Source organism: Mya arenaria, chromosome 13, assembly GCF_026914265.1.
Source record: "Mya arenaria isolate MELC-2E11 chromosome 13, ASM2691426v1".
NCBI classification, from domain to species: Eukaryota; Metazoa; Mollusca; class Bivalvia; order Myida; family Myidae; genus Mya; species Mya arenaria.
In genome coordinates, this window is record NC_069134.1 from 37,415,426 (window position 1) to 37,427,058 (window position 11,633).

At 36.2% G+C, this 11,633-nt stretch overlaps 1 protein-coding gene across 1 annotated transcript; it reads right to left on the reverse strand.

Annotated features, from left to right (window-relative positions):
• Positions 1 to 312: 312 nt before the first annotated feature.
• Positions 313 to 6,452, reverse strand: LOC128213243 (growth arrest and DNA damage-inducible protein GADD45 gamma-like). Its single transcript, XM_052918809.1, has 5 exons — positions 6,273 to 6,452; positions 2,926 to 3,033; positions 2,486 to 2,606; positions 1,020 to 1,280; positions 313 to 733 (listed from the first exon to the last, which is right to left on the reverse strand). The coding sequence occupies exons 1-4, from the start codon at positions 6,359 to 6,361 to the stop codon at positions 1,056 to 1,058; spliced, it is 543 nt and encodes a 180-aa protein (XP_052774769.1). The 5' UTR covers positions 6,362 to 6,452; the 3' UTR covers positions 313 to 733; positions 1,020 to 1,055.
• Between the last annotated feature and the right edge of the window lie 5,181 nt (positions 6,453 to 11,633).

Consider the following 11,633-nt stretch of genomic DNA (forward strand, 5'->3'; position numbering starts at 1 on the left):
GATTGCCTTAATAATTAAAATTCCCGAGATAAAAGTCATGTAGTCTAACTGCTAAATTGAAATTACTACGCAGCGTTTAAATATTACGATTTCTGACATAGAAATTCGTCCATATACACCCGAGGTTGTTTTCGATGGAAAATGGCCGAGAAGTTCCGAATGTGCAATGATACGCTGGAAAAAATAGACCGGAAACTGTGTGAACTGTCGATTTCAGATCGTCTGCTTGATAACAGCACAATGAAATCATCGTGTCGCACTCAGTCACATCATTTCCAGAAATGCAAAGTCATACATAACATACAATTTGCGACCATTTATAATGAGACCTTTAATGTCAACATATTATTGTAAATACATGTATTATTGAGATAGTTCATTATGAACTACAGATAAACGTAGTAACAATTATTCTACAGAGTATGCACAACTAATGAAGGAAAATCCGCCAATAGAGAGAAACATATTTAATCACAAATCGCTGACGCACTTTACTTGGAAACTGGTCTGCTATAAAAGCAGTCTATAATGACACATATATTTTCCAGGTGTCACGAGCCACTGTAAATGACGTAAACAGAATGATCTCGAATTCGTCCGCTAGGAAAGTGTTGAACTGGAACTATTTTGACGTCTGTTGTCTGCACCAACCCGGTGTAACGTGACGAAATTCCGGGTTTCGTTGTCATGGCAACGAGAGGTCAGCGAGTAAGATGGCAAGAAAACACGGTTTCTGCAAACCAAAGGAAAAAATGTTTTGTTATGGCTATACATATTTACTTGCATGCTAATACTCGTTTATCATTATACGTTTATAGATATTTGTTGAACTTTGAAAGTTGTAAACATGTTTACGCGCGAAAGTGTCAATTAAGAATGTTTATTATTTTTCTGCTATTTAGGGTCCCATTTTCGGTACCCAGGCCATTAAATATGAGTAGTCCGTTGAGTAATTGATATAACTACAATCGGGGTCCGACGATGCACCGTGTTATGACAATGAACTATGTTTTATTTACCTTGCATTATGAAAACTATGATATGCCGAACATCGCTCAGCTGGGTATTTCTACGATGATCTCCGCCTCCTTTTCGATTGCATCACAAAACTTCTGCACCCGCAATTCATCAGACGACATAACATCCGGGTCAGTAACCAGGAAGCAGTTGAAGTCACGTGGGTTACTAGTTTTCCGCTCGAGTCGTGGATGGGTGTGGTTATTTTTGGCGGCGACCTTGACCTGTTTCAACATTTCGCTTATCGCTGTTTTGATTTCGAGCTGTAAAGTAAATGGATAAAATTGCAACGTCAACATCCTGGTGTAAAAATACCTCATTTGTTTTAATATATCTTATCACCATGACCGGAGCGTTAAACCGAAAAGTAAACACCAGGTCATGTTAAGGTTTTGCAAACATGATTAATTTATAGAAATTGTTTTCATAAGGCGCCCATTGATCGTATCACAAGGATCATTTTAATGAATGGTATATAAACCCTACATTATATTTGTATCAGTTGAATGAGCTTTGGTTGCTGATAAAGATAACGAAGTTATTCTAAAAGGCAAAAAAATACATTTGTACAAATATTAATTACTTTGTGCAGTAAACAGTGTTGTTCTATATTTCTCTTTTAGCCTAACATGCAATCCTGGATCGAATCCATTTTAAAATGCTGGAAAAAGGCCGCTTATTGAATCAACTTGGTTCTTTAATTAAAGCTGCACTCTCTCAGATTGACCGTTTTGACAAGGTTTTTTTGTCTTGGAATGAGCCATTTCTTGCGTAAATGTGTGATAACCAATCATATTAGACTGCTGACAAAAGGGAAGATCGCAGTTTTTTTATGTTTATGTTAAAAAATTGATGTTTTAAATCGAAACTCATTTTTAACACATCAATTTTCGACCGTAAATATCAAAAACTGCAATCTGATTTTTGTCAGCAGTCTTATATCACTGGTTTCCAGACATTCACGAACAAATTTACTCATTCCAAGACCTTTTTGTGAAAATGGTCAATCTGTGAGAGTGCAGCTTTAACGTTATATATTCCACCGAGTTTACACCATTATGTTTACAATCAGAAGAGTTCTGAGAAAGACTCATTTCTTAGAAAACATCACAGATACTCTTAAGACTCTAGATCTCGAACAGGCCACCTTGTTTGACATACAAAATTCCCCTGCAGATATTAATCACAGGTTTCAGATCATGAACAGAAGCATTTTATCGTTTTCCATGACTGTTTTTCACGCGCAGACACGTCATCGCAGACGATTACTTCGAAACAAATGTTTATCGTCTGCAAATAAACCGGACGTGCCAGGTTTATTCAGTTCACAGTGAGTTGTACTCTTATACACATAAAACAGGGTATAAATATGTTTCCTTTGTAGCCTTGTAGACGAATCAATGCGAAAAAAACACGTCAAACAAAATGAAATCAGACAACAATGGGTCAGAACGTCATGGGAACCTACTTTTATAACAGGTATTCCGTTTTCCCTGCAGTAAGCCTCCATAAGCTTGTGTTGGATTCTCACCGAGGTAATCCGATCGGCAGTTTCCGGAAGAATGCACAAGAACACGTGATCTGGTTCCCTTGGGAAAGTAAGAATCTCAATTGAAAACATCTGTTAACAATGGTTTAAAGCTTTATACGCAAATTTTATGATCAAATACATGCATTTTACTACAAGACTTAACACCAATCGCTCGTAACATTTTAATGCGCTTCAATTTGTGCTAACTTGCAGACTTTTATACAAAAGAGTATACATTTTTACTCTTTGAACTAAGATGGTTTAAATTGCAGAAAGGCAATTAAAGGCAGTGCTTGTGTGAACACAGACAAATACAACATTAATTTAAATTTGAAGTGATACAAATATATCTTCAATTGTCCGTTTTAAATACTTACGTTTGAAGTTGTTTAGCGCAGTCAACGACGCCACAGGTTAGTCTGGCGTCCGTGTATGCTCTCATCATCGCCTGACGTAGTGCTGGCCATATATCACCGGGTCCCAGTCTAAAAATCAAATCGAGGAAAATCAGTGAAGCAGAAAAATGTCATACCCCGCATTTAGTGGAGTCAAGCAAATATATACGTAAAATGTTGCTTCACGAACGCTTTAATGAGCAGCTAACGTAAGTAAGTCCTACTGCGTTTGATTCTTTGGTTCAGGAATTATTATAATGAATGTACAGCTACATTATTTTGCAACTGATAGCGTGTCTTAAAGCTGCACAAAAACAGATTGAACGTCTTGATAACTTCTTTTTTTCTTTTTTTTTCTTTGAACGAGCCAATTTATGTCAAAATGCATGGAAACCAGTCATATAAGACTGCTGACAAAAAATTAGATCGCAGAATTTTTATAATAAAGTGCAAACATTGAAGTTTTATGCATTTTACTCAAACCGTTTGTAACACTTTTAGGCATAAACATTAATTTTTGTACGGAATTATGAAAACCTGCGATCTGATCTTTACATATTTTGTTTAGTCAGCAATCTTTTATCACTGGTTTGCAGAAATTAAAGCAAAAACTTTCTCATTCCAAGACAAATAAACAACAACAACAAGTTGTAAAAACGGTAAATCTATGAGAGTGCAGCTTTAAAAGCTTTTAATCTTACTAACGAATGCTTCTTTATATCAAAAGTACAGTAGGTATATTTGTCCGATAATAAACCTGAAAATGAATTTGCGTATTTTACCCATTTTTAGACTGAGTCATATTTGGTTTTGTAACAAAAGTTGTCTAGATACGCTTTCGGCAGAATGATATTGCAAAAAAACAAAGAATGAGTAATTCGCAAATTATACAACAAGCCTAAAGTGGCTAAGTGTGAGACGTTCATCTGTTATTTTCCAACTGACTTAAGAATATGTGTTATGCATGCATCAGTTAACATTAAATTTTAAAACGGGAAGAAACATATGTAGGTGAATTTGCAATTTTGGGCGGGTGTGTCATTTACTGGGTTTTTTATTAAGGGTTAAGTATTAGGATATTCATGTCTACTTAGTTAAGCCTCATTTACAGCGGTACATTAAATGAGTACTTATCATGGTATGCAATAAAACTATAATTTCCTTATATAGCACTTATTAAAGCTGCACTCTCACAGATTGACAGTTTTGACTTTATTTTATTTTACTGTCTAAGAATCAACTGATTTTGGGATCAAAGCCTTCAATTAAGTCATATAAGATAACACACTAAATAATAGATCTCAATTGTTTGGAAAACAGCCGAAAAACTCATTTTTCCTAAAGCGTTAGAAACGCTTTTAGTCATAAAACATAATTTTTTGAACGTAAATATTAAAAATGCGATCTGATCTTTGGTCAGCAGTATTATATCAATGGTTGCTAAACATTTACGCAACAATGGCTCATTCTAAGACAATTTATTTTATAAAATGTTGTCAATACGGTCCATCTGTGAGAGTGCAGCTTTAAAGTTGAATTCATACAAAACATGTTTATGTAAAGTGATTTCTGTAACTGCAATGAGGCCACACTGTGCATGGTTAAGATATAGAACACAGAACAAAATCTGCACTCTGTCTAGGGTCAAGCACTTAAAGAATTTTAAGTGCAGTTTAAGGTCATTTCAAATTTAATTAAAACTAAATTTAGATATCTTAATATGTTCAAACTTTAAATATTATACGTCATATCGGTCGGTTTGTCCAACATAAGATTTAAATTTAAGCTGTATACTTAAGTGTATCTTCTCGTCTAATGCATATCTATTGTTGCAGAAAAGCTAACCAAACAACTTATTATGGGCGTAAATAACTTTATGACGCACGTTTCTGATAGAAAATAGTCACGCTTTAAGCCAACCATAGTACGATACTATTACAAATTCATATAGTTGACCTGGTGAATTTTGCCAGTGGATATGCGCCGTATTGGAAAATAATATCCATATTTAAACAACAAATTTTGTAAGTTTATAGTATACATGCGTGACTTGCATAATATATCTTTTATTTCCAGGTGTGGGTCCAGGATTTGACGTTAGAGAGGGCGTAGCTTAGGGGCGTAACCTTTTGACTTGCAGCCCCCCTCAAAACCCAAATAAATTTGGTTTAAAGTGTTGGCAGGGGGGTTTTGGGGTACTCCGCCCAGAACATATTGACCATTTCTAGTCCGAAATGGTGCATGTTGGGCGTATTTCGTTATATTTTCTCCTATATTAAAACATGGCCGATTTTAGGCGGGGGGGGGGGGCTTGGTTCGCCCCCCCCCCCCCCGGATCCACAGTAGCTGCAACGTCATTAACATCAGCAATTTGACAGGGAGAAAAAAGTTAAGCCTTCTTGTGTCTACATGATTTTTGCGAAGCATATTTTGGAAAATAGGACTTCAGTCATAATCATAATGCATGTAATCGTGTAATTATACTTTGCATATAAATCATCCGATCAAATTCAAAGCCTTAAGTAACACGAAATAAGAAAAATCACTCATGAACTGAAAAACGTGACTCCCCTCAAAAGCCTGGACAAATAAGAGATATAAGACTCCATTAAAGAGTACGCCCCTTGTCGATTCAAAAGCCTTCTTTTGATCACGATCAATCTCGCCATATTTTGAAGGCTTAAGTCAATACTGATGTATCTTTTAAAATAGATTTTAAGTAGTTACAGCTGTATTGCATTCTAGCAAGCATCAATAGATAAGAGAAGAATTGCTAGCATATTTGTCACCACTACAATGCACGAAAAAGTCACTAGTCGGACACTTGATTTATATTTGTTGCGGAATGTGACTTATGGCTACTGTTTGTGAATCATTGTGCATGCAGAAGAGCAAAAGATGTATGCAAAATTAAGTGCAAAATCCTCGTGAACCTATATATATCATTAAAGCTTTCTTTGAAAGGTTAAGTTGTCTGCATATGAAAAATAATTATATAGTCATAAATGTATGACATGGAAGTCATATAAAAGTCAAGCTGTAAAGGTTAATTATAGGTAGAACTTGCATGTGCAATTATTGTATAATTGATAAATAATGCAGCTCACCAACTTAGTGATTACATACAAAAACATGGTTAATGCATTTACAGACAGGAATATAAATATGATAAAACAATACAAAATATTGAAGCTCTTATAACGATTAAATATGCATCTATATGACTCAATTTCAAATGAAAATTTAAGTGATGATTAACCCTTAGTAATATAACTATCGTTTGGATTAATAAAATTTCTGTAAATTGCACAAAAAACGTTTTTACTCACTTGTCAATATCCAATGCAATTTTATCCTCAATATCATGTAGAGTCATTTTCAGAGTGTGGACAATTTCGTTCTTTCCAATGATAAACATTTACAGACTGAATCAAATTAAATGACTATTACATTTACATAAACATTCACGTGTGTGAAACAGTTCTCCGTCGACGCACTACTATGGTCGAATTGCGTCAACAGTCAGAGCGACACAGTTCCGAGCCTTTTCATTGGTTGAGCGAACGTTAGCGAGGAATTACGGAAATGAACGGAACCTCGTTACTGTTTACCTTGCAGACGATATTTCGATCTTGCTTTTACACTGAACGAGATATTACAATTACAAATATTGATATTCTAAAAGTTAAATGTCTATTTTTGTAGGTCGTTTAATATTTATATCGTTTGTATGAAACCGAAAATAAGTTAAAACGTGTAGGAGTTATTTGAAACTAATATCTTTCATTAAAACGGAAATTGAAATTTCGATGAAAGTAATTAAATATAATAGTTGTAAGGAAATAAGGTGCTTTTACTTGTAAACATATAGGAAATATGCATATTGTGCGTGATGCAATGAAATAAAAAGTAGAATGTCAATGTAATACCAGGTGCAATAACTCTCGAGTTACTCGTTTTTGACAAGATCCGGGATGCTGAGGTCGAAACCAGTTTATGAATGATTTTAATGTAGGGCACATCCGTCGCCTAAATGCTGAAGGCTTTTTACAACACAAAATAGCCAATGAAAATTAAGTAATATCATTTGATTCTCATCAGAACATTCAAAATACCCACTGGTATAAGGATGTGCACAATTCAAAATTTTAGCCGAAGTACAACTGGGGGTGGGGTGGGGATGGGGTGGATGAGATTTAAGCTTATTTACCCTCGTTATCGGGTTATACCCATTCGGCAAGCATGGCGGGCATCCGGGCCCTATTATACCCTAATAAATTAATTTCTGTGTTGATTAAATAAACCAGAAAAACGCGTGGGAGCATTTCTTTGCGTACTTGGTTACATGAAAACGATACAGTTGCGACTAAATATCCAATCAGAACGTATAGATCTGCATGTATAACCGCGACAGCTTGTAAATAACGTACGTGAAACAACATGTCAACTTCAAAGGTACCGCCACTGCGTACGTTATCTGCCAGCTGCTGTACAACTTTGAGGAAGCTATTACGCAGACATCAGCAATCAAATATTAAAAACACAATAATAAACGAATGTTTATAAAACATTGTCGTTATAATGAAATACGTATTTGTAAACCATATGGTGAGAGACGCGCTGTTGGATGTTATTGTTTAAGGCGTAACATCTGCCTGACAATGTTCAGTCATTATGTGTGTATAAACCGTTAAGTAGATTTCTATATTTGGTGCATATCTATTTATCTCTCACACTCTCTCTCTCTCTCTCTCTCTTTGAAGCAAAAACACACACAATTAATTTGCCCAAACCTGTCTTCGCCTTCATTAAGCTTGGCTGTTTAAGTTGGAGGTGTCGAGAAAATGTGCAATAGTTTTAAACACAGTGTTTGTGCATTCAGGATCTTCAATGAATACACTAGCGGATCCAGGGGTTGGGGGGGGGGGGTAGCACCCGCCCCGCCCCTAAGTCGTCCAACTTTACTTTTAATCTCAATAAAGATGAAAAAGTAATAAAATACGCCCAAAATGCATCATTTCGGAATATGAAGTTTTAAGATATACACGGGGGAGTACCCCCCCCCCCCGCCATCACTTTTAACCAAATAAATAACGGCTTTGAGGGAGGGGCGCAATTCAAAAGATTTCGCCTCTCAGTAACACCCCCTCTAACGTGGAATCCTGCATCCACTCCTGGAGTATACAGGCTTATTTTAATTAAGTTGTGTTTTACCAAAGAATGTTAGCATCACTCTGGTACTGCTATGCTTCTGACACCCCCAAAATGAAATCACATTAGAGTAAGAATTTAATTTGTACTTCGGCACTTTGATCTGGGACAATTCAATTGTGTCAACCACCACATACAGTACGCATTCATTTTGTACACTGACACTACGATCCGGGACTTTGATCTGGGGACAATTCAATTGTGTCAACCACCACATACAGTACGCATTCAGTTTGTACACCGGCACTTTGATCTGGGACCATTCAATTGTGTCAACCACCACATACAGTACGCATTAATTTTGTATATTTGCACACCATTGCGTCACAGTTAAGCTATTTCAAATCTAAACTTGGCACAGGTAGCCAACTCAAGATATCTATAACAGCATATCTGTATTCTTGCTGTATAGCAATAGCCTCATAAAAAGTTGTGCAGCAGCTGATACGAAATTATTGCTGCACGTTTTCTGTCAGACCAATGTCGCCATGTATTAATTGATTAGGACAAACCCGGATATGTTCGCGTACACGTGAAGTTGCTCTAAATAAGGCAATGCGGTACACATTCATTTAGTATAGTCAGTTTTATGTGCACACAGGGGAAATGCGTACGTTCGGTAAGCATGGTCAGTATTATGAACATACAGGTGAAATGCATACATTTGGTAAGAATAGTCAGTATTATGTGCATAAAGGGGAAATGCGTACACTTGATAAGCATGGTCAGTATTATGTGCATACAGGTGAAATGCGTACACTTGATAAGCATGGTCAGTAGTACGTGCATACATGGGAAATGCGTACATCTGGTAAGTATAGTCAGTATTATGTACATACAGGTGAAATGCATACATTTGGTAAGTATAGTCAGTATTATGTGCATAAAGGTGAAATGCGTACACTTGATAAGCATGGTCAGTATTATGTGCATACAGGTGAAATGCGTACACTTGATAAGCATGGTCAGTAGTACTTGCATACAGGGGAAATGCGTACACTTGGTAAGTATAGTCAGTATTATGTGCATACAGGTAAAATGCGTACACTTATTAAGTATGGTCAGTATTATGTGCATAAAGGGGAAATGCGTACACTTGATAAGCATGGTCAGTATTATGTGCATACAGGTGAAATGCATACACTTGATAAGCATGGTCAGTATTATGTGCATACAGGTGAAATGCATACACTTGATAAGCATGGTCAGTATTATGTGCATACAGGTGAAATGCATACACTTGATAAGCATGGTCAGTATTATGTGCATACAGGTGAAATGCGTACATTTGGTAAGCATGGTCAGTATTATGTGCATACAGGTGAAATGCATACACTTGATAAGCATGGTCAGTATTATGTGCATACAGGTGAAATGCATACACTTGATAAGCATGGCCCGTATTATGTGCATACAGGTGAAATGCATACACTTGATAAGCATGGCCCGTATTATGTGCATACAGGTGAAATGCATACACTTGATAAGCATGGCCCGTATTATGTGCATACAGGTGAAATGCATACACTTGATAAGCATGGCCCGTATTATGTGCATACAGGTGAAATGCATACACTTGATAAGCATGGCCCGTATTATGTGCATAAAGGGGAAATGCGTACATTTGGTAAGCATGGTCAGTAGTATGTGCATACAGGTGAAATGCGTACACTTGGTAAGTATAGTCAGTATTATGTGCATACAGGTAAAATGCGTACACTTATTAAGTATGGTCAGTATTATGTGCAAACAGGGGAAATGCGTACATTTGGTCAGTATAATGTGCATACAAGTGAATAAAGGTTGATGAATACAGCAAAATAAAATGTTAACAATCAGGCGTGAGCTGCCTTAACGCGAGTACGTGGCTGGATCCACATGATTCTGACAAAAACATCAGCCTTAAATGCAGTATGCGTACAACATGATCCTAAAACTGTCCATTTTCCAGGTCTAAATAAAGCACCTCAGAACGCCCAGAATACACCAGATTGCACCATGGTTTTCAAACTTTTCCGAGGGTGCCCCCGGACACCCCTATCACAATTGTGAATCCACTTGAATACAGGGATAGCTACGCCCCTGGCAATTAAGCATGTTTTTTCAACATATACGTGTACTTCGCCACAAATTAATAATATTCTTTTTTTGCACCAACCTATATTATGTGCTTATATTTACACCTCAACTTCCATTCCTTAAATGAACTGCCTATGGACAATCGATAATTACATCAACCCCGCAATGCATTCCTTAATTAAATCATATTCATATATTACATAATCTACGTAAGACCACTATACGTACGTTTTTATTTGTTAAAATACAATATTTAAAATTTTAAGCTTGTTAGTTTCAAGCATCAAAGGGACACAACTTGTTTTGTTTATGTTTCATTCCTTTAAGAGTTGTCTCCTTCAATCCGAGTGCTACACATGACAAGTATAACAAGGGTGTTGTTATTTGATATCAAACACTAATGGATAAGATATGATGCAGAGTCACTGTGCAAAAATAGAGATCACAGTTTATTTTATGAAAAGGTCCATTTCGAGGGATCAACGCAAGACTGATGTTACATCTATTGTAGCTATATGGAGTTAAAGCCGTCAAAATATAACACATTTGTTCACAAGATTAAATAACAGCAAATTAAAAATACGACAGTAAACAAAAAAATCAATTCAAGAAATATAGAAATAGCCAAGAAAACTAGTAAGAACAGTGAATTATTTGAATCTAGAAAAAAATATTAAATCTAGAATGCTTAGACCAAGTTGAGATTGATATCTTATATCAACACAGTGCATAGACTCTATACACTATATGGATATGCACGATACACCGTGACAGTACATACACTGGCGTTATATTCTATACCAGTATATACTGTGCACGGTATATATTCTATTCATTCTCAGAGGTGTTGAAGCAGTGCTTCAACACCCCTGTTCTCTATACAATGTATACAGCCAGAGATTTTGAAGATTTACTTCAACTCCTCTGTTATAGTCTATATACATTGTGGAAGCGTGCACTATACTCTATTCATTGTCAAGAGGTGTTGAAGCAGTGCTTCAACACCCCTGTTCTCTATACAATGTATACAGCCAGAGATTTTGAAGATTTACTTCAACTCCTCTGTTATAGTCTATATACATTGTGGAAGCGTGCACTATACTCTATTCATTGTCAAGAGGTGTTGAAGCAGTGCTTCAACACCCCTGTTCTCTATACAATGTATACAGCCAGAGATTTTGAAGATTTACTTCAACTCCTCTGTTATAGTCTATATACATTGTGGAAGCGTGCACTATACTCTTTTCATTGTCAAGAGGTGTTGAAGCAGTGCTTCAACACCCCTGTTCTCTATACAATGTATACAGCCAGAGATTTTGAAGATTTACTTCAACTCCTCTGTTATAGTCTATATACATTGTGGAAGCGTGCACTATACTCTATTCATTCTTAGAGGTGTT

Excerpts from the sequence above, each read along its gene's own strand:
- LOC128213243 (XM_052918809.1), bottom strand. The coding sequence starts at position 6,361 with ATGTTTATCATTGGAAAGAACGAAATTGTCCACACTCTGAAAATGACT. Across the intron at positions 2,607-2,925 it reads TGCGCTAAACAACTTCAAAC|GGAACCAGATCACGTGTTCT; the intron begins GTAAGTATTTAA and ends TACTTTCCCAAG. Across the intron at positions 1,281-2,485 it reads ACGGAATACCTGTTATAAAA|CTCGAAATCAAAACAGCGAT; the intron begins GTAGGTTCCCAT and ends TTTACTTTACAG.